The sequence below is a fragment of the Colias croceus genome, chromosome 9 (assembly GCF_905220415.1).
Source record: "Colias croceus chromosome 9, ilColCroc2.1".
Classification (NCBI taxonomy): domain Eukaryota; kingdom Metazoa; phylum Arthropoda; class Insecta; order Lepidoptera; family Pieridae; genus Colias; species Colias croceus.
The window spans coordinates 6968698-6994336 of NC_059545.1; the positions used below are offsets into that span (position 1 = coordinate 6968698).

The following is a 25639-nucleotide window of genomic DNA, read 5'->3' on the forward strand; positions in this document are numbered from 1 at the left end:
GGTTTCAACCCTAATTTTATTTTAAGATAATATAAGAAAACAATGACTATTCAATTTAACTTTCGTCATCGATTTATTTGCATTAGCTGAGCTGCAGTTTACTCCGGATTTTAATAATAAACAGAAGACGATTTAGAGCTAACAACAAACCACCTCACCTCACCACATGTTATTTAAATACTAATGTAGTTACATTATATGTACCTACATAGAAATTTGCAATATTTTGCATTGCTGCTGATGGTTTGATGGGATTTCAAATTGTTTCATCCCTTATACGTTTTCCATCGTCCTCCGCGAACGATAGCACGTCGCAGGGTGGTAGAAAAGCCTGAGATGCGCGGGCGCCGATATCGAACTTTGCTGTGAGCTATGAGTCACGTCTGCCGAAAATAACTCGGGCATGGGCGCCGCCTACCGGCCGGGGCGGGCGGATAGTTCAGGCTCAGTGGCAACCGAGCCGCTTGAGGAGCGGTCGCCCTGGAGCGTGCCAGGATCGTACTGTGAAGGGTGGTGGCGGCGCCGGCGCGGGATGCGCCGCCATGCCGGTACCACACCAATTGGGCGACGAGATCGCACCCCCGGAGGCCAAGCGCTGCAGGCATTGCGACGGTACGGTACACACCATCACAAACCTTATCTCTAATCTACGAAATTAACAATGAATCGGCCTATCTGCTATGCAGCAATCAGAATGCATCAACATTTTAGTGTTTGATTCTTAAGCACGATGACAGGTGTGACGGCTCCCATATGACTACTCCTACTAATCATTGTTGTCGCGCCGCGTGTTCCACGTGTTTTGTGTTGTCTGTTGTCAATATCAATATTAATTTTTAACAATTGAATGTTTTTCCCTTTATTTTTTTTTGGGCTCCTTTTATTAAATGTTTAAGCAAAATTTTTATTTTTTTTTGAATGACTTACTATTACATATACAATAACATTAACAATTTCTAATTGATAGAGCAGTCAGTATCTATAAATTAAAACTCGATTTATTACCCTTTCCCTAAAATCATTGGTATCATTGATTTTTTTTGGCAATGGCAATGCTATAGCTATACACACTTTAAACATTATAATTATACATCCAAAAACAATATTAATGAAGACACAATTAAATTCTACGTAAGCAGCTCTTAATGAGTTTGAACTCTTTAATTTTTTGGCTCTAATATCTAACTAACATTTAATTGCTGTTGCGGTAGTTACAACGGTAGTTCTTGGTTAATTATTATGCGCGTGAAATTTTTTAAGATACATTTCATTTTCGTAGTTGCTTTTATTTAAAATTATGTTATTTGATTAATGTATTAATTTGATATTTTTATTCCATTCATATGCATAACTTTTATGCGGTAAAATAATGTTCATAACAGAAGTTTTATAATGAGCATATGCTTTTTATTGTTTGAAATCTGAATAGTATTGTCTAATACACGTTTCACATATACAATGTATTTTATACGTAGGTATTTTGTATATACTTTGTATTATATCATCTAGTATGAGCTGGTAGTTACAGCCGACCCTTTACTGATGTAATGCCCTACATAATGTAGGCGGTAATCGAGGCTACCTTCAACCTCGAATTGGTTGATCCACAACAACAAAAAATTATAATAATATAGGTAGATTTGTTGTTTGATTTGAATAACCTTGCCTGATGCTTCTAATACAATTTTACTTGATTTTCTGTGTAGCACTAATATTATGAAAGTATTGTCATAATAATAGTTCATTTCAAACTGAAAATGTTTCAATGCGTTACTGTGTTTATACTTAATAAATTTCAGTGTTTTTAAATTGATTTTAGGTAGATAGTATTGTAAAAAAGTCTCTCTTGTATTTACCCTCAATCTTTAGAAAGAAAGAAAGTAATTTTCTGTTTGACACAATATAGTTTTCATTCACAATTTTAGTGAAAGAGGAAAGCAAAGTCATAATGATTTACGAACCTAAAAAAAATCGAGTTTCTCAATCACTGCAGCATTTCCTCGTGATGTGGAAATTTTTAATGATCATCATTCATAATGCATCTTAAACATACATTTATAGCTTGTTTGACTAATATTTTTGTACATCATTTGTCATAAAGATAAGCTTAGAACATATCTAGAAAAAGGCGCTTGATTCCCTTATGGACTTCAATGTGGAATTTTAAGCCGAAAAAATTCACTAGAAACAAACTACTACATTTTTAAAGTGTGGGAAAACTGTAACAACAGATAGTAACACGTTCCATCGGACACAGGAATCAGTTTAGTTGCATTGAAAAAATATAATTGTCAACAATCCCGTGTACGCTCAATATTTAATTCGATTTATCGTACGCGTTTTCTTTTTATTAATAGTCACCATAATTTAAAAATAACTACTTATTACAGTCATACAAATCACCCAGGAATAGTATTTTCTTAAAATATGAAATGACTCACTTCTATAGTAGTAACTTTTAGCAATAATAAATACGCGTAGTTGATAGCTTGTAATAATATGTAACGTCGAAGGTGTGTTATGATGTGATGCAATGTTGTGGCAGGTGGTAGCGTCACAGCGCGAATGCCAACAGTGTTGTTGTTGATTACGCTGACCCAGACACTGATAGCAAATATTGTTAATCAATAACCGCTTGGTTTAGAACTAACATTAGACGCACCTTGAGATGAGATTTGATAAATCCATAACAAGACTATTAGAGCTACATGAACATGATCTGTAGTAGTTAGTACGCAAGCTAACAATATCAGCATCGTAATTATATGTAACTAAATTAAACATTTTTTAAGAAGGCGGTTAAGGAGTATTTTTATCTAAAATATACAGTAGAACCTCGATAACTTAAACCTCGGTAACATAAAAACCTCTGTAACTTCAAAAAATAATATGTTCCCTTCCCATCAGAGCCCAAAACCTCTCTAACTTAAAATACGCAACCTCTATAACTTAAATAAATAATCTCTGTATTGGCCCTCAGTAACTTAAAGAAATGTTTCCACAACCCCTATAACATAAAATTTTTGTCAATGAGTCATTTTGAAAGAGTGTCAAAACAAAAGGTTTCGGTATTTATTGCTTGCACGTGTTTACTATGTATTGTTAACGTAAACCTATTGTTTGCTTTATCGAAATTCTTCTAAGCTTTGCGGCGCGGCGGTTAGCTTTATGACAACGACTTACTTCCATCATAAGTTTTAGATCGTTGTCCTGGAAACATCGCTTTACTTACTGTGTGATAAACCTGGCTTAAAAAGAGTCCAAAAAGAAAACTAACAACCCTCACCTACGCTAATAAATTAAAAGCTATAGAAACAGTGAAAAATGGATAGACCCTTGATAACTTAAAACCTCTATAACTTAAAATATTTTGTGTTTCCCTTGGACTTTAACTTATCGAGGTTCTACTGTATAAGAAACAAAAGCTTTTTAAAGGTCCATTAATTAGTTAAGGACATTCGAATATGCGTAATGCGAAGAGCATTACGCGCAAATTTTTATAGTCGGGTCGATGCAATTTGTTTTCTTGACTTCAACTGGCTTAGTATAAGAGAGAGGTGTAAGTAGTAACGAATGTTAACTAAATAAATTTTATCAAATATACATTTTAAATAACCTACTACATAATATGAAGAATAAGAACATTCAATTCAATAAATTCAACTTCATTAAAGCTCACAGCGAGGGATTAAGGGTTTTATCAAATTTAGATATAAGAAGGTTAATCGAGCATGTTTAAAAGTTGTCCTCACTAAAATAAACTATTTGCTCTTTCAAATTCAAATATTTCTTTTTTCATACAAGGTTGATTTGAACCAGTTGTGCAAATAGCGTTAAGGTTTTGCTATTTGTTATTCTAATCATTTTATTTGGAGTACGACGTTCAAATTTCACACGTTTATTTTTTCTCGAAACGGTAATTGAATATTATATGGAGTAATTAATATACATACACCTAATGTTACTATGTTAAAAAGTGTTTTCAATAACATTTTATTTTACTGAGCTATCGTTAAGTAGTTGAAAATTGAACTATGCAAATGCAGAACTTCTTCTTGTTAAACAAAAATACTGTCATTAAATATTATTTAAACTCTACAAAACTAAAGTAAATATTGTTAGGTAAATTAAAAAGTTTATGATGATAAAAACAATTAAATGTTATAATATGTGATGTAACGAAGGGTATAGTTAGACAAAACAATTGTTGTTTTTTTACGTTTCGGACTTTAGTACCAGTAAGCTCATTATATTTTGTTTGGCACCAGCTGTCAGTTTTTATGGAACTTTACGAGAAACAACTTTATTACTTCTTGTCACATAACATTGATCTATAGTCTGTGAACAATCTCAAACAAGTATTAATTTTTCACCGAGAAGAAAATTATTAGGAGCAATGGCGTTTCATATTTCTCGACTGACGTCATGTTTTGTCCGATCGTAAATAGGCCGTGACTACGAAGATTTTCGCGCCTTTGATGACGGCCCTAGTATAAAATTTGAATTTCCATCTGAGAAAATGAATCTATTTATGCACAGAGCGTTGGCGTATGGGTGGTAGGTAATTCTGTCGCACATAAGAACGGAATGTTTGTTTGAGGAATCGCAAACAAACTCATTATTATTCTCAGAAACGAAGTCTGTATACATTGTGTAATTAAACTGGTATCGTTTTGAGGAAATCCGATTAACCATCTTTCGTATTGTATAATCTTGTCGATTTTTGAGCGTATAAATTTTTAGGCAAAGACATATTTCATACTACTTTTAAACATTTCAAAATGCTTTTTTCAATGTTTTACGATGTTGTTATTTGTTTTTATTAGCATTCTTATATTTAACGTGCCAGTTAAAAATCGTTCTGATTTATGATTATTTCGTAGGGATTGTCCGAAGTTAACGACAATATTCGACGGTTTATGGGTGGCAGTTAAATATACCCGTCTCGGTTTGTCGTTCCGAATAGAATTTTGGCACTGGCTGTCTTGAGTTGTGTAAGTCATATGGAAAACACTTGTAGAATTCTAACTAGTATCTGTCCACATTCTTAGTTAATGATAAATAAGGTATTTGTTTATCTCTAACCATTACTATTGATCTTGAATGTTAAATGCAGTTGACGTACGTGATTTAATATTTAAGCTTTCTGCTACTGAATCAAAAGTTGTATTTAAATATAAATGGAATATTAATTTATATCATTAATACATGACATTGATTTATATTCTTGATTTATTATAACTTGTCACTTTTAATACGTCAATGGTATAATGGTTCAAATTTCATTGAAATTTTATGTACATTGCCTATACATTGCTCTTGTTATTTTATTGTATTGTATCTATTGTCAAAACACAATTCTTATGGAAACTGAAATATTAAAATGGTAAAGACCTTGCTCTAGAAGTCGATGCTTAATTTAACGTAAACATTGATTTCTATGACTATCTTATAATAACTAGCTATTATTTAACATTCATTTATTCATTATCTGCCATAATCAATAAAAAGCCGTTCCAATTATTTTATGTCTGGTAAACAAAATATGAGAAAAAGGCTGTAAAAATTTATTTATCTATACAAAAAATTAAAAATAAAATATTATATTTGTGGACGTTGATTTACTGATAGATATTTCTAATTAAATAAGTTTCAACATATTTGTACCTAGTTAATATTTTAAAAAATAAACACCGTTTCGGTTTTTACAGTGCAAAACTTCTATCATACAAAAGAGGCGAATCGGTTCAAACGTTGCGGACTTTTTTTTAACACGAAATTAATTCTTGAAAGCTAAAAAAACTGTTTTTAAATGATCTTCTTGAAACAGTAATTAGCGGTGTCGCCCTCATTCGACGCACCTTGACCTCGTTGCTTTACGAGGTACCACACGGTTTTATACTTTTCTTTCTAAATTCTCATAAAACGGCAGGTGGAAGCGCAGTCGGCGCATAATAAATCTTTACGAACAATATATTAATGGAGTCATAAAATTGATCTGTATAAAACGCTACTTTTGACCATATTAAATTCTAGCTCAAAGGTAGGTAAGCTTCTCAGTGATTTGATTGTATTATGCGTACAACAAAAAATTTAAGGGCGTGATTTAATTTTTAATTAAATTATTGTGTCTTATTGCGATCCTTCTTTAGGTAAGCAAGTTAGTTCGGTAAGTTGTTGGCATGATAAAGTGCCATTGAAAAGCTTCTTTCATAAAACTATTGAACAAATTTTCATTAATATTTACCTAACTGATCTAGTTATTACTGTGAATTAAACCTACATTTATCGTAATCTCACACTTTCTACAATCTGTTAACATACAGCTCAAAAATAATCTCAAACTTACCCATAAGAAATAGCTCATACCATTACAATGCCATTACATTACCCATCAAAACCCATATATCGTTGTTGTACTTGAACCTATCTGGAGCAGGTATGTGAAAATCTGGCTGATGACCCTCCTCTAGAGATGTAATGTGAATGAGTTCAGATGCACGTTGTACAATTAGTACAGAAATAGCACAGCTTTTATGTAACTAAGTAGCAGCGGCTAGTCGAATGCCAAATGCATTACCAATAATGACAGAAACTTATAAAGCGGTATGAATAAGTTTGGCTCCGTATATCATGATTAACGGTGGGGTGTCGTCAAAGGCGATTATCGCAAGGTGCGACTTCACTGTATTGCAGTATCGCCGACAGCATCTTGGAGCTGTGTCAAAATATGTCCGCTCGTAAACCACTTTCGATTTCTGCCCGTTGTTCAATTTTGCGTTTACGTATAAAAGGCCATAAAAATTTAAGGCTAATAACAATCAAAATTGATTGCATTTAAGTGTATACAAATGCACATTGTTAAGTTTCTTGGCGCGGAGTATCGAGTACTATGTAATATCGCCGATAACTAAAATCGCACGTCAAGCAACTGGTGAATACCATATATAAAGTGGTACCATATATAAAGAAATGCCATAAAAGGGGCAATACAAACTATGGATTTATATGGCGTAGCATCATCAAAGTTATTTTTCTGATCCATACATAAAACTGAAATAAACCCAGATTCTTAAATAATATATTTTGATGGCTTTTCCACTGTTAATAGATCGTTGTTTACTCTAAAGCAGTTGGAAAGGTTTAAATTGGGTCGAAGTTATATTATGACATCCATTAACAATGTTACATGGTTACATTTCGGATGCTATTAAAAATAGACTTGAAATTTCATCACGCATTTCTTCCAGCGGCACATAGGAATATGTTTTGGGGATTAAAAAAAAATTGCTCTCAGTAACAATTGATATGGTTTTACATTAGATTTATCAGTGTTTTATTAGGTATTGAAAATCTTTGATAATAATTTCAAAAGTTGAATCTTCACTGACATTTTTTTCGACCAATTGAATCTTCATATAAATTAATGAATGAAATATTAAAACAGCAAATATGTTTGACGTTTACAATTGTGATTCGAAAAAAAGAAAAAAGTAATAAAAACTTGAAACAGTTGAAAAGATTTTCTAGGCAGCATCATAAATCACACCAAATATTGCGAGATCTACAAGTTCCGTTTATTTTAAACGCATTTTATGATTTATCTAGTCTATGCCGAAGTCGTATCATATAAAATAATGTCACGTGAATGTGTAACGTTGTAATCTTGTAAAAGTTTATAGGTATTCTAAAATAAAGAGCAGATTTACCGCACCGCGCCGCATTGAACCTTCATTTGTTTTATATTCAGTAAAAGTTCTGTTATTGACAGATAAAAAGTTTATGTTGTTTTTAATTCACCGTCTAAAGTTTTCATTAGTATATAGTTAAATCAGTTTATGAGAGTTTATGATAGCTACGTTATAAATACGCGAAGGATGTTGTTTACATGCACGGCAGCGCTTACAACGTTACATAGAATATGATTATGTACCTCCTTAGTATTTATGTATCAGTCGGCTGATGTCTTGTTCATATATAATTTTTTAGTGGAAGCTTTGGGTAAAAAATATAGGTCATGTTTCTATTAATATACGTTTTGGTGAACTGTAACATATTTGGTCTTAAGTTTTTTTAACAGAAGCTTCTAGTAGGTAAGACGTAATAGTACGGGAGCTAGCAACGTTTAAAAAAAAGTCATTTAGTATAGTTGGGTTTTTGATATACTGTTTTTCTTGCTATTTCGGTTAGAGTCCGGGCTGTCTGGCTGGCCGCAGTGGTTGCGTTTATTAGTGCGCATCTTATCTGCACAGGAAAATATCCCTAATTTAAAGTCATTTTTTAACGCGTAATTTTTAATCTTTTGCCTTTAGATAGATCCATCAGACATAATTTTTTTATTGCAAGACGTTTTTTTCGTTGTAAAATAGGTGCCATACGCAATTTTAATTTCAAAATAACTAAAATGTCATCGAAATAAGTGAAATTACATCAACATGAGTCCGCTTAAAAGGTAAGTAATAACTTTATTATTTATATTATATTATCCTTTTTTAATACTTATATTGAATAATTAGTAAACTAATATTTTTAATAGATGGTTTCATATTTATTACACTTTTGGGTATAAATATGAATTTGATGATATTTGTATTTTCTAGTGTTTGATTTTACGCGAGTATTATACATTTTGAAATTAAAGAATGAATAAATCGCGTTTAAAATTCGTTAAAAAGTCTTTAATTTCTTGATGATATTCGGTTTTTATCAAGTTTACATTAACGTCCTATTTGAGGTTCGTTGGCAAAAAGGAGGCGATATGGTAGATTGTTGCAAAAAAACTGTAAATAGTAAAATGAATATTATATATAGTATAAGTAACACAGTGATTACTTATCCTTCACTGGGACTCATGTTGATGGAATTTCACTTATTTCGATGATATTTTAATTATTTTGAAATAAAAATTGCGTCTGGCACCTATTTAACAACGAAAAACACGTCTTGCAATAAAAAATGTATGTCTAATGGATCTATCTAAAGGCAAACGATTAAAAATTACGCGTTAAAAAATGACTTTAAATTAAGGATATTTTCCTGTGCAGATAAGATGCGCACTAATAAACGCAACCACTGCGGCCAGCCAGACAGCCCGGACTGTAACCGAAATAGCAAGAGGAACAGCATATCAAAGAACCAACTATACTAATATGCTCACTTGTCAACGTTGCTACCTCCTAGAATATAAGTTAAACGATTGTCATTAAATTATTGACAGTTACACGTGTGGATGTTATTAGAAACGTCGATTTTAATGATCACCCCCTTCCAACTCGAAGGACCAAAGAACTCATTCATGATTCGATTATATGTTATATCTACATCTATGAGAAAAAGATAAGTCAGACCATTTAATAGACCTGTATTATACGGGTGTCATAAAACCTATGTGTATGTAAGTATATTGTATTTTCTACCGTAAAGAGTAAAGACGTATATTAATTCAAAGATGAGATTTAAATACAGTAGTCTAAATCCTGTATGAGTATATTTCATGTAAAGAGCAGGTGTGAGAAGTCAGACTATTTGGACACGTTAATTTCGTAGTAGTGACTCAGTTGCAATATAAACGATACATATATACATCTGCACACGTAATGACTGACGAAATATGTAATTGCATATTCATAAAATTCAATTTAATGGAGTTGATTTTAATACAATACTACTGGCAAATAATACGACTATTATTCCAATAGTGGCAATCCTTGTTTGTGGACAGCATATTAAATACGAAATCATATTTTGATTGTAATTTATAATTATTAATGTCAATCGTATGTAGGAGTGCGATGATCGATTAGTTTTATAAAAAATACACCTTACAGTGTATTTTCGTCTAGTTTCAACGATAAAAATAGTTCATAATTTACCTATTGCTTATTATTACCAGCGCGCTTTAATTATACATCCATTCAAAAGCTATTAACTTTCATAACAATTAATTACGAGACTTGATATAGAACCAAGTTTTAATTGGATCATCTGAAAGATTGTTGCACTGTCTCTTGGCGTCTTCCATCCGAGTGGTATTTATTCGTCGCAGCTCATTTGAGGAATATTTAATTGTGTCAGCACTCACGTGACTGCCGGAAATGCCTGGATTGTTTAGGTTGCACTTATTTTTGCTTTTATGGAGCCATATGTGCGAGTGGACTTTTTTGACGGTGTGCAATAATTCCGTTTTGGCATCTTACGATTCTTACGAAATTGTCGTGAGCGTATCCTTTTATGTTGATGCAATTTTATATTTTCTCTTACAAATTAATGAAATCTTTTTCTTACCCTTTTATTTATAAAATGCCAGCAAAATTTTAGGACAGCAATTTAAAGTTCTAATTAATCCCATTCGTTCGTAGCTTTGGTCGTTCCGTTGCACGGTAGGCACTTACTCCTTCAAAAAGAGATTCGTATGATACGGCATGTAGCTAAGAAAGCGTGAAAAGATATCTGTAGTCTAAAATAACAGTTATTTTATGCACCTGTCACTAGAACACATCCAAGATCAACACGGTATTTCACGCCTCGTTATAATTTTGTTGCAATAAAATTTTAGATTAATGATACCCACATTAAAAACTTCTCAGACGCAAGAGTATTTTAATTTTTTTGTGATCTTTCTTTTATTGTTTCTGTTATCTTTATTAAATATTATATTAGTAACTGTTCTGCAAACGTGTTTCAGGCAATATAAAAATATAATTGCATATTTTTAAATAAAATATTTCCTCAAATACATACAGTTACATATCGCACAGCAGCGATACGGTACGAAAAATTCATCGTAACATAAACATTAAGAAATAGAAGAAGGCGTTTAATATTCCTTCCTCGCATTCATAAAAGCTTCACTTTTAATCACATCAAAGTGAGTATTATGTATCGCATGCGAAGTAGAGCATACGGGTAATATAGGTGTGCGTCTGGCGACTAGACGTTGCCATCAAAATGCCAACTTGGGTCTCGTAATGCACATTAGTTAGGCCTGAGTTCGCGTTCCTTGGTACAAAGCCAGAATGACCGATCCTTTTGGCTTGTCGATACACCTATACCCGCAGCGTATGGAATAATGTCAGTTCAGAGACTAACGAACTTCTGTCAGGTGACCTATTAAATGTATAACACATGATATGTGGAGTTGAGACTGTTTTAACTGAAATAATTTTATGTTTATGCTAATTTATGATGTGCTTCGGTTGCGTATAGTGAGCTTATGTAGGTATTAATTTCTCAGTAATAATGATAAGGCATCGCGTCTTAAGAGAAACAGCAACTAAAGTGCGATTATGTAATTCGTTCGGCTTTCCAGAATTGAAGTATTTTAGTTATATATTGTAGACTTAAGGTCAGATAATAATTGGATTGGTTAATGGTCATTGATTGTCAGTGGTAAAATGGCTATGCATTTTCTTTATACGAGGCATCAGTATTATAAACATACGATCTTTGTTCAGTATTATAACAATGTTAGGATTGCAATTCAAAGAGTTATTACAGCGGTGTATGTTTTGAACAGTTTACGAGATAGTAGGCCCAGCCCAGCGAGCGTAGGTCGGCTGGTCGTAAAGTCGTCACCGCAGCGTATTTGACATGACTGTCAGTCTTGTTTACCCGAATGAAATCTATTAGTGTACCACCGTTCGCCAGTATTGTGATTTATCTGTACATTGAGTATTTAAAAATATCGCTTCTTATTGTTTACGCGCAATTTAATTTTTTAGCGCCTATGCTGATTTGTTCTTATTCAGAGAAGGGTGTGGTTACTCACGTATGTTAAATGTAGTTCTGTATATAATATAAAAATATAACACTTTTCATTAATACATAATATTAAAAGTCACTGGTTACCTAAAGTAAAGGTACTACATTCTACAACTAAATGTACCTATAGTATAAACCAACTTAAAGGAAAACTTCTAATTCTTTAAAAATTGTTTAAAGTGGTCAATTTTGATAATATTTAATACCCACATGAAATGCTTGTGAGAAATGTAACTTCTTACCATCAATACAATGTTATTAATATAAGTTTGCAATTGACGTAATATTACCTATATACTTTTACGAAGCTTGTATTCGTTAAGAATACCATGTACGTTTACATAATTATTGCAAAAGCTCTTTATAATAATATTTACACGAAGGTAGATTACACACATGTTTACACTATGGGAGCGTTTCCGATCGATTCTAACCACCTAATACTATGTAGCGTTTAGCAGTGTACATGCGCGCTAATTGTTTATTTTGTACTTTCAGGTAATTAACCTTCACGTTCCTCTTAAACCGCATCGCCAAATGCTTGGCAGAGCAACATAAGCCGGTGAGTCGGGAGACAAACATTAGGTAATTAGGTGCACTTCGGTATCTGGTAAACTTATGACAGCTCTATATTATTGTCATGTTTACCGCCGATCGATTTGGCACAATTTACTGGCGCTTAAACGACCCATCGGACTAGGTACCGTGGAATTGATAAGGTGTTTACTGCTAATGCTTTCCGTTCAACAATTTAATAGCCAGCGCCAGACCTACTCGACGATTTCATGAAGACACGTATTTCTTTTTTAAATATTTAATGAGATGAATGAGATAATCCGAAGTCTACCTTTTTATTTTACCCGTTATATGTTCTGCAGAAATATTTTGAGAATAAAGATTACAGACCTTGTAGATATTATGTAGTTGATCTGATTTGATTTCTTTCATTCAATTATCATACTTCTGTCGCTTTAGTACACCCAAGTGAAAATGTTCAAGATTTTCATATTATGATAGTTTTGCCGGAATGCAAAGCTCTAAATTATGTTGTGTTAGCCGACCAAAAATCCGTCGCAGTGAAAAAAGTGTTAAAGATTTAGCTCTCTAGAACTAGTTGCTAAGTAAAGCAAGCAATTTAGGCACGCCTACGCAGAAGAGTAAAAATCGGTGTTTCGCTTTTTACTATAACAACACCCCGTGTACTATTTTCGAATTGAATAAACTGTTTTATTCTTACTTCCAGTGTAAAGCCCAGCAGTGAACAGATTTTTTAGTCCACAATGCATTAAACAGTCGCCGTGCCGAAATAGTTATTTATATACAATCTTTAATATTTAGTTGCTGATTTAATATTCTCTAGGTTTTCTTTTAACTTTCCACACGATTTATTTAGCATTGTGATCTCAAATCATGACAAATTCGTTATTAGTTGTTGTTTTTTTAAACGGCGACATATTTTGTGGCGTTTTATTTTCTGTTTCACGAAAATAGACTCCTCCACTACTTTGCTAAATAATAAGAAAAATCTCGGGATTGGCCGTGTACGAAATGACCATCCTCATCAATCAGCTGCTTGGAAGTGTTCCAAAATTTTTTCCACGTTTAGGTTTCGTAGTTTTAGCTGAATTCGACTACATCTTGTCGCCCTCGCGTTTCGCAACAAGCATCAACAATTAATGTGTTTGTGCGATCCATTTTTTTTGTTAATTGTTTAAAATTACTTTTTTACGTTATAATAATAGATATCACAAAATGACAATGATATATAGGGACTTATTATAACAAAGCTGTTTTTTGTGGCTGTAATTATAAATCGAATCAATCTTTGAACATTTCATTTTGAATACTATCAAGTTTGCTAAATTTTCTTTTTGTCGCGTTATTTGTAATTTTCATTAATTAATCCATATTAATTAATAATTATAAATGCGAAAGTAACTCTGTCTGTCTGTCTGTTACTCAATCACGCCTTAACTACTGAACCAATTTGCATGAAATTTGGTATAGAGATATTTTGATACCCGAGAAAGGACATAGGATAGGTTTTATCCCGGAAATCCCACGGGAACGGGAACTGTGCGGGTTCTTCTTTGACTGCGCGGGCGATGCCGCGTGTGGAGAGCTAGTTAACTATATTTAGTGCTAAAGCGCGCAATATTAAAGTAGAGAATAGTTTAAAGTTTTGCTCTGCTGTAAAATTTAAGATAGAGAAAATTAGTAAATAATTATCGAATGATTGTATTTATTGTTTAAGGGCTATATGAATAGAAATAGCTAAATATAAACTTGTTTATCCCATTTTCTTCACGAGTCGTACAGTATGTGTATGTTTTCAGTGTACTCACTATTTCCAACATTGTTGAAAGACACTAATCGTATTTTTGTATTATCGACGTCTTGAAGGATTTTGAAAGACACCTTTCGAGTAAAATATTCACGTTATCTTTACGCAATTCCTGCCTCATATCCTAACTCTTGCCAAGACGCTACGTCACAAGCGTTGCTAGAGATACGAGCAAGGGACCGTCACATTTTATTATTATTTCGCATGAGTTTCTAAGAAAAATTAAGTTCCATGTCAAATCTTACTAATGCCGTAGGTGACAGGTCCACTGACCTATTTAAATACCGTCATAATAAACCACGTGTCTCTTAGCAAAACACTTATCTATTTCTGTCTGAAGGCAATTAGTTAATGTTGTCCATTTGTTTAACAGCGCAAAGGTTTGCAATAGCGCAGCGGCTACTTAAATTATGCACTTGATAAGGACTTAATAAAGGCAGTTCAAGATTTATAACAAAAATCATGCATTGTGAAAAATGAACAGCATCATTTATTAATTTTTCTGTATACTTGTTCGAACTGTGACGTCTGAGGTGGGTTTCTTCCTAGTCGTCGAAAGCGGCCGTTGAACTTTTGCTCCTTATTTAGATTATAGAAGTGGAGACGACGACCGACGCAATCGGGACACGCTTGCTCTGCGAAATACGAATGTTGGCTTCCGCAATCTGTGCCTTATCTATGCCTGGATTTAAAACGTTGGCCCAAAACCACTATGAGTATAGAAAAGGGCAAATTGTTTCTCCTGGTCTAGTTTTTGACATTTCTTACAAAGTCTTACAAACTCCAGGTTTACATAAAGGTGTACATAAAACGCAGCAAAATATAATCTCCAGTTAAAGCTTCTTTTAGATACTGATCCAGGTGTCCTAGATAGTTCTATGAAACCTTTAATCTCACTTGCAAATCAAAGCATCGCACTGTACGCGTCGTTCAGATGAGATTAGAAATAGACCCCCGGAAGCGTCCAAACGACCCGTTTGGTATTTGTTCAACGTTGACCTAAAACAGAGCTCGCTTTGCTCGTTTGTTGTTTGCCATTCCGTTCAACCGCCTCTCATGACTTTGTCACATATATATTTATAGTTGTTAATCTTATGTGCATGGTATTTATCACTACTAAGCCAAATTCTCTTTCGACAAAAGCGAGCATGTCTTTATCAATTTATAGCCGCGCGATATTACAGGGCGCTGGACTCAACTTGCCAAATATTCGATTGTATTAGCTGGTGAAGGGCAGATTCGAGATGTATTTTGGATGTTTGAACTATTGTATGAATACATGAATGTAAGACAGGTACTTCCTTTGTATCGTATCGTCACGCGGCAAGATGCCAGAGCGTGCAGAACCGTACCACACGTAGAACATGACGGATGAATGGAAGGCATCACGTGCGACAACCTCCTCCATTAGATGTGGAACGCAAATAAAATAAATATATCGAAAACATGAGTTGATGTGTAAACATAAGAAACAGCAAACAGAGTTTGAAACAGTTCAGGATGTTGATTAAAGAACTGATATATCTTTCAACTCGATTAACCCTTGCTATCTATGTATGTATCATTTTTTTAATTTGATCTTTTAAACATATTTTCGTCGGAGCAATATTTATAAATCCTCATTTCAAAAAGGGTTTCTTCGTTTTGTTCATTCTAGAACTTTGTTTGTCTTTAAAGTGCTTTTTAGTCACGGACTATAATTAATTTTATGATTAAGCAATGGGTTCTAAATCTGTACGAGATAAATTCAATCACAGAGTGACATTTAATTTGGCAACTTATTTAGTGGCAACAGCAGCCGTAACATTGTTGCCAAGGAAATGAATTTTTTTCTCAGCTAGCCAGTGATTTAGGTATGTGTCTGCACAATTAACATCGGTATTGTGGTAAACGTTTGTTTTGATACAGATTCAGATGCCAAAACGAAAAATGCACCCGAAAATTCAATTTCAAATATACCTCAACATTTTAATGCGCAGTTGACAAAATGCATGTCTAATTTTTCAACGATTAGTTACGGAGACGGGAGAAGAAGATATATTCGCTTGCGAATAGAAAATAAATATTAACTCATAATTCACCAATTATTATGCGCGCGAGTATTTTTTTATGAACAGATTATTTGATTATCTATACTAATACTAGCGGTCCGCCCCGGCTTCGCCCGTGGTACATATTAACGTTTTCTCTACATAAGAACCATCCTCGTACTTCAAGGAATATAATAAAAAAAGAATTATCGAAATCGGTTCAGCCGTTCTCGAGTTATGGAATTACAACGAAAAGTGGCATTGATTTTTATATATTAGATTGTAAAGCTGAAAAGTTTGTAAGTCTCAGGAACTACTGGCCAGAAATGAAAAATTCTATCGGTGTTAGATAGCTCCGAGGAGGGCTATATATTATGTATATCATCACAGTCACACTAAGATCAACAGGAGCGGAGTAATGCGAGTGAAACCGCGGGGAACAGCTTATTACCTATTGTGTCAAATTTAACTATTTGACACAAAAGGTTAGATATTTGAACAAACTGTCACATTTCAATCGCATAGTCTTACAACAGCTGCCAAGCTCGTGTACATCGATAACATCAAATATTATAGATTGAAGCCCTCATCGAGCAGTTTAAATGCCGTCTAGGCATAGTCTAGACTCTAGAGGGAACTCAGACCTCTAAAGTTTAGTTACGAATACGTGTGAAGTATAATATACATTAACGAATATCAATATATATTATACAATTACTTGAATTTATAAATGGATAAATCAAGTGCACAGGGTATATAAATTTTTCATGATTTTAATTTAATTTTAATAATCGACAAGTCATCATGCACCCGCTTATTAAAGCGTTACTTATTAACTATGTAGTTTTTATTTTCTAGAAAGTGAGTGCTGAAAATAATAGACAAAACAATGTTACGATATTATTACCAGTATAGGTAGGTATATAATTTATGTCTTTAGACATGTAATAAATAATGATATAGTATTGAGTTCTAAGTTTATTTCAGGAAATACATTCCACTGCTTACGTCGAAGTCTATCATACTTATATACCTAGTAGGTAAAACGCATTCTTCAATGTGAATTATGGATAGTGAAAATATAAAGATGTGGGCGCGCCGCGTCGTGATTATATTTAAGAGAAAAAGTTACATTTATATTATGTTTTGTGGCAATTTTATTTCCACCCAACGAGTTTAATATATTTTGATAGAGTTTCTTATGTAATAACTGAAACATTTCACCTAAATATAAGCCAACTCTTGCGAGTTGCGAGACTGAACATTGTTGGCATTCAAAGTCGTATTAAAATTTTTATTTGCATTTATTAAGCGTGACAACTATTTATCTGTAGAGTTGGCTTTTATCAACAAATACTCTTTGTTTTATTTCAATTAATTTGGCGATCGCGTCAATGGAAGAATTCTTACGCAAAAGAATTTTCAGTTTTCCGAAGCTTTCAAAATAACAGTTGAAAGCTATTTGGAAAGCATAGGCTCAGGCTGAGTAGAGAAGTAATTAAATGATACTTATTTTACAATGGAATATATATTTTATCGCATATGCATTAAAAGTATAATTGTGGTATGATCAATAAAGGAAATATGTTTGAGCTATTCTTTGTTTATAATTTGTAGTTGCTTCCATTTACGTAGGCGCCGTGCCGCATACCGCAACTTGCGTAACAGGCGAACTATCGCATTGTATGTATGTACTATTGCGAGTGGAAGAACTAAAGTGATTCTGTTTTTACAGCTGCATTTTAGTGTAGCCCAATTGCGGTGTAGCTCTAACTGTGCTTCGACGATAAACAGACGGCCAGTGTTGCCGACTCGCTGAAAACATCCTTTTACGTCATCGGCCCGTTATGGTTTCCACGTCCAATTTCGGTACATGGAACTCACCTTGAAATAATGCCCAAAATTATCGATTAGCTTCCATTGAACTAAATTTTTATTGATTCCATTGTAAATACAAACACGCCTTACGCTACGCTCAATAAATCTATGTTAATGCCCTTGCCGAATTATTGATAAGTCATGTTCACAATCTAATATATAATCATTAGTTTGGTAAAGCCGGCTATAACGATGAATAACGTATTTTATGAATCGACTTTTTTTTTCTAACGATACGAAGCTGATTTAAGCATATAAGCGTATAGATAATGTTGTTACCTCTCAATGTCTGAATTTATACGGATGCATTAATAATTACATTATGTAATACAGTCACTCGACAAACAAAGTTAATCCAGGTTACCACCTAAACGATTACCGTTACCGGCTATTCATTCATCGACTTACAAAGTCAATTGCGATCCGAATTTAGCCTAGAGTTGCAAGCCAAATCTAACTATGCGTTGTGAGAGCTCACATGTGAACCGCTCGGGCAGCACATAGTCATTATCAGACCAAACTCTGATATAGGTAATGTATGTAATCTATCATTCTTGAATACGTAGGTATCTGTTTGCGTGAATTAATTCCTCTTATGCGTTTTTAGGTTATCATAACAAATGCAATTGCAAACGTATACGAACGAATGTTCTCAATTTACTAGTGGAAAAAATTATTTTAAATCTAAATAGGTCACTCGTGATATTTTAATTGGCAATCGTATTCTTTCTCAAAGAAGTTTTCTCAGGAAGGATTCCAGTTTTAATGCGGCGACTACAACAGTAGCCAGGAGGTGACGTGCTGTAACGAGGTCATGATGTGTTCCATAAATCATATTTAGCGTAGGAAAATAAAAATATACCAGTTTGTCTCAGAGTGTCGTTAATTTGTAAAGTTGTTAATGCTATTTACAAGTAAGAAGATGCAAAAAAATAAATAAGAAGAGCTAAGAAAATATTTAGACCGCTATTTTTCATATGAGTTTTATATTGTTGCAATGATTCAAATTCTTAGGTAATTATTATTTTCTTTACTTAACTTAATCTTTCTGAAATAATAAACAGAGCATAATCAGAAAGATAACAACATTCTTCTCATTAAACTGACATTCAAACATCGTGTGAAGGTAGATAATTTTTTCCGACTTCCTATAATATATCCTTTGTTTTATGAATGATCAGTTGAGCACACAAACAATCGCGTGTTGTCGTAGGAGGTAGCACCTGTCTTCGCCCACGCCGCGGAGTGCCGCGTGCAGTGTGACGTCACCGCTACAACCTCCGTACTCCATACAGACCTTCACTTCACGGAACTAGGATTAACATTCTAATTTTATAACTGACCTAAACTTTTCTCATAAACATCAACAGTTCATTGAATAATGAAGCAAATAAAGCGTATATGCATTAAATTGATTTATTTTTGAAATTGAATGTTAATTATCCATCTAGAAATTGAGAATGCAAAATTCAGTTAAATAGTACCTTTAGTATATTGAGTATTGTTTATTTAATTATTCCATTTGTTTGTGCTTATGTGCTTTTTATCTATCAGGATATAGTTTGGAAAATATAACTAAGTATAGTAGGTAAACTATTATTTTATACAGAAGTAGAGCGTAGACACTTAGCGCATCAATGCTGTCATTTTGACTGACGTCCATGTCAAGACACAAAATGTTGTAAAAGCTGGTCTATGCTGTAACAATATATTTTTGGAAAGTTGTAAATGTTTACGATATTCTTATGTCATATTCTTTCTGAGTTTCCGGTCCGTCTTCAATTAGATAAATACAAGAAGCTTATATCTAATACACTGGAGATTGCATGTTTGTATGTTTTTTATCCCTTTCCTAAAAAAACCTACAGGCGTCATTCAAGGTCATATTTTCTTGTGACAAGTTAATGTTCATAGTGCAATCTCCAGTGTATTAGATATAAGCTTCGTGGATAAATAATAATAATAATGATGTATGACATTTTAAGTTGTGTGCATTTAAGTTCGCTAAAAAGAAGATTTAGAAAACGAATGTGTGAAATTTTAAATGGAACATGTTTGCAAGGTCTTTTATCAAAAAAGCTTTTAACGTACCATTTCAATTACGCGCATTTGATTATTGTTTAGGATAACCTTTTCCACTGTAAACTTGTAAACGTTCGCTAGCTAGAGAACAATTTCTATACAGATGTTACCGTAAGAAAAAATAGACTTGGCATCGATAAAAGCTATGCATATAAGTAAGCAATTTGAAGGCCATTTCGCTACATGTGGATTCATTCAATGCTATTTTCATGGGATGGACACTTTTTTTTAAAGAAAAAATGTATTAAAAGAGTAACCTACGTTGGTGGTAATGTCATTACTGTGACAAATAGCCACGTAATTCCTCGTGGAATACACACGAATTGTTATTCGTCGGCATGATGCAATGGATGTCGCCAAAATAAGCGCTTGGCTATTTTCGTTACATGTACTGATACAAATCGTAAACAAAATTAAGGTAGCTAGTAGCTACTATAAGGTATTCGAGTTCTTTATGTGGTTGTATATTTTTACCAAATAATATGGTAAATTATCTATTAAGTCATTTGCATTTACCTATAAAGAATGAATAAAAGAAAATGAATTCGGCAAGGGAATTTCCCTTTTGCATCTGAGCGGCTGTCATATTTTATAACTTTGCGATGAGTCAGCATCGGTCCGCACGTGCGCTGTGTTTACAGTGTAATCTGTAACATTTTAAGAAACGTATGTTGTACGCACGAGATTTATATATGTTACGCATCTTGTGTAACAACTGTCAAGGCCGATAACGATATAACCCGTATTGATTCGATAGCTGATTGAACGCTTTTCTTCATAAGTTCCTTCTTCGGCACCGTAGTTCGGTAGATACTACACATTCAAAAGGTTGAATGTGTTGCTATGAAAATTTAATAAATTTAATATGACCATGTCTAATGTTAAAAGCATGTAAGAGATATTACTGAAAGCGTCACTTAGTCAGTCTAGACCAAAATATTATTGGCTTGATTGTCGTGTGTGACGACCAGAGGTTATGAATCAGTAAAATCGTGAATTTATGTTTAATTTATTTTAGACTGATGTTTGTCTCCAACTGTGTGATATTTAATATTTCATAATTCTGCCTGCAGAATAATAAAATACTGTTAAAGTGTTCGAAATGTTTATTGAAAATCTGGTAATATGCTTTTATGTCTGTGGCATGTAGTGTTAATGGAAAAGTTATCACTTTATTTTATGTAAACAGAATAGGGGGTCGGTTTGTCTGTATAATATGTATTCTATTAATTTTAAAACTGGCTTGTTAAATGCTCAATTATCAAGCCGTCTATCCGTAGAACCATTCGTTTACATAAAATACATTATACCTACATGTATTCATATTTTCCACGGCAATAACTAAGTAAGTTTGTGTGTGCATTTGTGCAAGTTTTGTTGACATATTGTGATGTACATGACAACAGCAACTATCAATAAACTGTGAAACCGCAGTCATATGTAGTGCTGCGGATTAAATATACATAGATTTTCTTAATAAATCATATATGTATACTATACATACCACAATTACATAGCCCAATAACAATTTACTGTAGGTAAAGATTAATTATATGTTAGAAGTTATGCATTACGATTTATAGGCAAGCTTATTTGGCAGACGCCACACCCCTGTTATATTTGAACTATGTAAGGTCGTATTTTAATAATGGTATTGTAGTATTGTAACTGTATTAATTAATAATTAAAACTGTATAAATTAATAATTATAATATATAGGTATTATCGTATCCCTTAAGTAGGACAAAAGGACACACTTTCGCCTGGCTTTGCCGTTTGCATGATGGAAAAAGCCAAGCAATATAAAGTATTCACAACTCGATTATAATATCGAATATATTTATTATTTACTATTTAGTTTAACCTACTGATAAATTACTCATAATTTATGATCGACATAATTTGTGGTTTTCCTTCCTGTGCAATGACCCTTATAAGTATAATTATATTAGACTAGCGGTCCGCCCCGGCTTCGCCCGTGGTACATATTAACGTTTTCTCTACATAAGAACCATCCTCGTACTTCAAGGAATATAATAAAAAAAGAATTATCGAAATCGGTTCAGCCGTTCTCGAGTTATGGAATTACAACGAAAAGTGGCATTGATTTTTATATATTAGATATTATTAATAGTATATATAACTAGTTGTTTTCTCAGTACACGTGTATTTTACTATTTTTGTGTTTTTATAATTATGTGGTATGTCAAAACATGATAAATACCCCATCAATTTCCTTCTTCTTTTTTTTTTCTATTAGAAAGACAAAGTTACATTTATAATTTTGGTTAATATGAGAATTGATTATGATTAAACACGATTTGTTTACGTCATCACGTCAAAAGGGATATTTCCCTTCTATAATAATTTTGTTAAACTGAATATATTTGAAGCATTGGATTCAACAAAAAAATGTTCAGTGATCAGTTGTGGCTGAGCAGATAATTGTGTTCGCTGAAATAGGATGAAAATACAGCAGTTATTAAAATATTCAGTGACACAAGAAACCCTCTGGGCTTTCCTAATTGTAAGTGACGCAAAACCTGACTCGTGCGTTGGTTTTTCAAAAGCTATTCATAAAAGAACTACTTACCGTTACTTTTAGATACACATTTGAAATATTATCCTGTAGGTACAGCTTTTCATTGACCATAAGATAAGTCGTAAACATAATACCTAAGTGTATCTATCTGTATGTTCGCAGAGAGCAGATCGTCGTGCGGCAGTGGCGGTGGTTCGGAGGGGGAAGAGCGTACTTCGTGGCGGGTCACGCTGGACCACGACCTGGTGGAGACGCTTAGCGCGATATACCCCGAGTGGTTCAAGCAGCCGCGCCGCGAGCGCAGCCGGGCCGCCTCCCCCGCCTCGCCCCTGCCCGTGTCGCCTCACACGCCGGCTACCTCGCCGGAAGAGGATATCTTCAGGTATAATAACATTATAATTTGATTAATTTTGAATTGCCAAGACCCGTAAAATCACTAGACTAGATACTTCTGGTACCTACTAGATTAACAGCAGTTTATAAGAATTAATTGTAAGTGAACACTGGAGGGGAGCTACATCAACTCCACTCTTTTCTACAATGGCAAAAGCTCTCATTACTCAAATTTACGTGTTCATATTATCATGTCCTGCTGAGCTCAGTGATAGAAACATTTCCCGCGTTTGCAAAAAGCCAAATTCAATAGTTTTTATAATTTTTGGTGATCTATTTAACAAGTTCAACATATTAAGATTATTAAGATTGTTTCTTATTAAGATTGTTTCTTTATTAAGATTGTTTCTTATTAAGATTGTTTCTTAATAATCTTAATATGTTGAACTGTTGTGTGATTGTTTCGTAGACGAAGCGTAGGTATATATTTTGTACCTAATCTTGCATTGTAATAACATAATATTCTGTATCTATGTAATTTTTAACAAAGTTCTGGCGCGGAGGACATGGCCGGTCGTCAAGCCAGCAGCAGCGGCGCGAGTGAGCCGCCGAGCTCGCCGCCGCGCGTGTCTCCGCCGAAGGTTGTCGTCGACGACAGCCCGCTGCAGCCCGCTATGGGAAAACATAAAGAATGTGAGTTGCATTAATTGTTCATAGCTGAAATTATAGTAATTAGTTACCCCTTACTAGTACCACAAAACAAGTGTATCTGTAGCTTCCTCGTAATTCTTTTTTGCATTCGAAATGCGATGAAACTTCCTCTTGACAGATGATCTTAAAATAAATGTATCACGACAATACGACGTGTACTTATTAAAATACGTACAAGAAAACAAACCACTGTTTATTAATCGATTTACATGCTAATAATAATAATATGTTTACCTAGAAATGTTTCAAGTGTACCTACACAGAATCATCCGATTTAATATAATTCCTATCATAACAAGAATAAATTGTCGGGTGGATCAAGCGGTGTTTTCCTTAATACACCTAAAATAAATGTCTGATAGGTGTATCAGAATGCGACTCGCATATCGTGTTTCCGGCGATGTTGCGCCTCCGCTTGCGCGTGCATCGCTAATAAACAACCTTACTCTCAACAGCGCACGAACATTTGTATGCTTTACACACTATATAATCGTATAAATAAATTGCCATCCTGTTTCCACACATTTGTTATATTCCTTTATATATAAATATTTTAATATTACACTAGTGAAACATTTGACGCTTGACCGAGAGAAAAATAACCGCCACACCTTCACAAACGACATCGTTATTTTTTAAGCGCTATATTTTTATATATCACAGCGCGTAGGAGTAGCACGTGAAGGCGGATCGTATATTTCTCTGGTTGATATCGAAAGCGCTGAAATCGCGGAGATAAAATGTTGGTATCGAGCGGGCGAAGACGCCTAGTAACCCACAATATTCGGCCCAGTGGTAGTGAATGTTTCGTCTGTATTACGGTCGCGGCATAACACTAGTTTCCTTGTGCAGTGTTTATTTATGTTGGCGTCGGGCCAGTGTTGTCCGTCCGACGCCGTTCATCTGCAAGCAAACAACATTTCGCTTCGTTCGCCTACGCCCATCGAAATCTATCGATATTAAAGTGATGCATCGATCTACGTATCGATCACGTAGAGAGCCACATTACTACATGTTACGTCAAAATTCGTCACCGCCAGTCACAACATCCTATTTTTCATGGACTGGGATATGATTTATCACTCATATTTACAATAATATAATATATTATTCGAATGCCAATTAGCGGTTTTTCATGGCGCAAAACACTACATACATGCGGTATTAAACTTGTTTTTGTAATGTTGCTATGTTTAGTTCATCTATTTTACTATTAATGTAATTCAATAAAAATAGGATAAACTATGCATGCCTAAATGGTTATTTAGTTTCAATAATTTATTTCAACTTATAATTTGATAAACTAATAACTACTCACAAGTCACGATAGTATGTGTAGTAATTTAGTAAAGCAATAATAGTAGACGGTTAATTTATATTTAATTTCGTTTTCAGCATTGAAGGTGAAACTCATGATGCGGCGCCCTATTAACCAGTTGGTGGCTCAAGGCATCATGCCACGTAAGTAAAGTCACGTAGTCGCATAATAACTGAAATAGTTTGTAAATGATACTATAAACAGGACAATTACTAATCATGCTAGATGACGAGTCTTGGTTAGGCGCCCAACCGCCTGCGCAGCTCCCGTTGTAACTCGTGCGTAGGCGGTGGAATTTTATTTACGATCTAAACGCCACAGCTAATGAGAATTTCTAACTTGCCAATAAAAATTAGAATTTTTCACTTTTATAAACTTTATGAGAATATCGCGTGATCTAGAAAGACTAATGTTTATCGCCAATAAATACGAAAGTTAAAACAGATTTTAACAACGATTTGTTTTTGTGTTGCAGCTTTAAAAACGCCGCCTGCATATTTTAAACAACGCATGCAATTAGAGAGAGCAAAAACAGGGGATTTGCTCAAAGCAAAGATCCAGAGTCGACCAGATCGACAGGAACTTGAACGCAGGCATATTTTAGAACAAGTACGTTGAAAAATCGAAACAATCAATAACAT

General features: G+C 33.8%; 1 protein-coding gene across 4 annotated transcripts in view; it reads left to right on the top strand.

Annotated features, from left to right (window-relative positions):
- Positions 1-25639, top strand: part of LOC123694216 (actin cytoskeleton-regulatory complex protein pan1) — a 33342-nt gene that overhangs the window by 2789 nt on the left and 4914 nt on the right. The window contains exons 1-6 of one of the 4 annotated variants that reach the window (XM_045639581.1): positions 490-612; positions 12259-12322; positions 22799-23018; positions 23520-23662; positions 25076-25141; positions 25474-25607. In XM_045639581.1, the coding sequence (XP_045495537.1) occupies positions 23536-23662; positions 25076-25141; positions 25474-25607 (327 nt within the window). In that variant the 5' untranslated portion in view covers positions 490-612; positions 12259-12322; positions 22799-23018; positions 23520-23535. Of the gene's footprint in view, positions 1-443; positions 613-12258; positions 12323-22798; positions 23019-23519; positions 23663-25075; positions 25142-25473; positions 25608-25639 lie in introns of those variants that run through there. The other 3 variants (XM_045639580.1, XM_045639578.1, XM_045639579.1) reach the window with 3 other exon arrangements.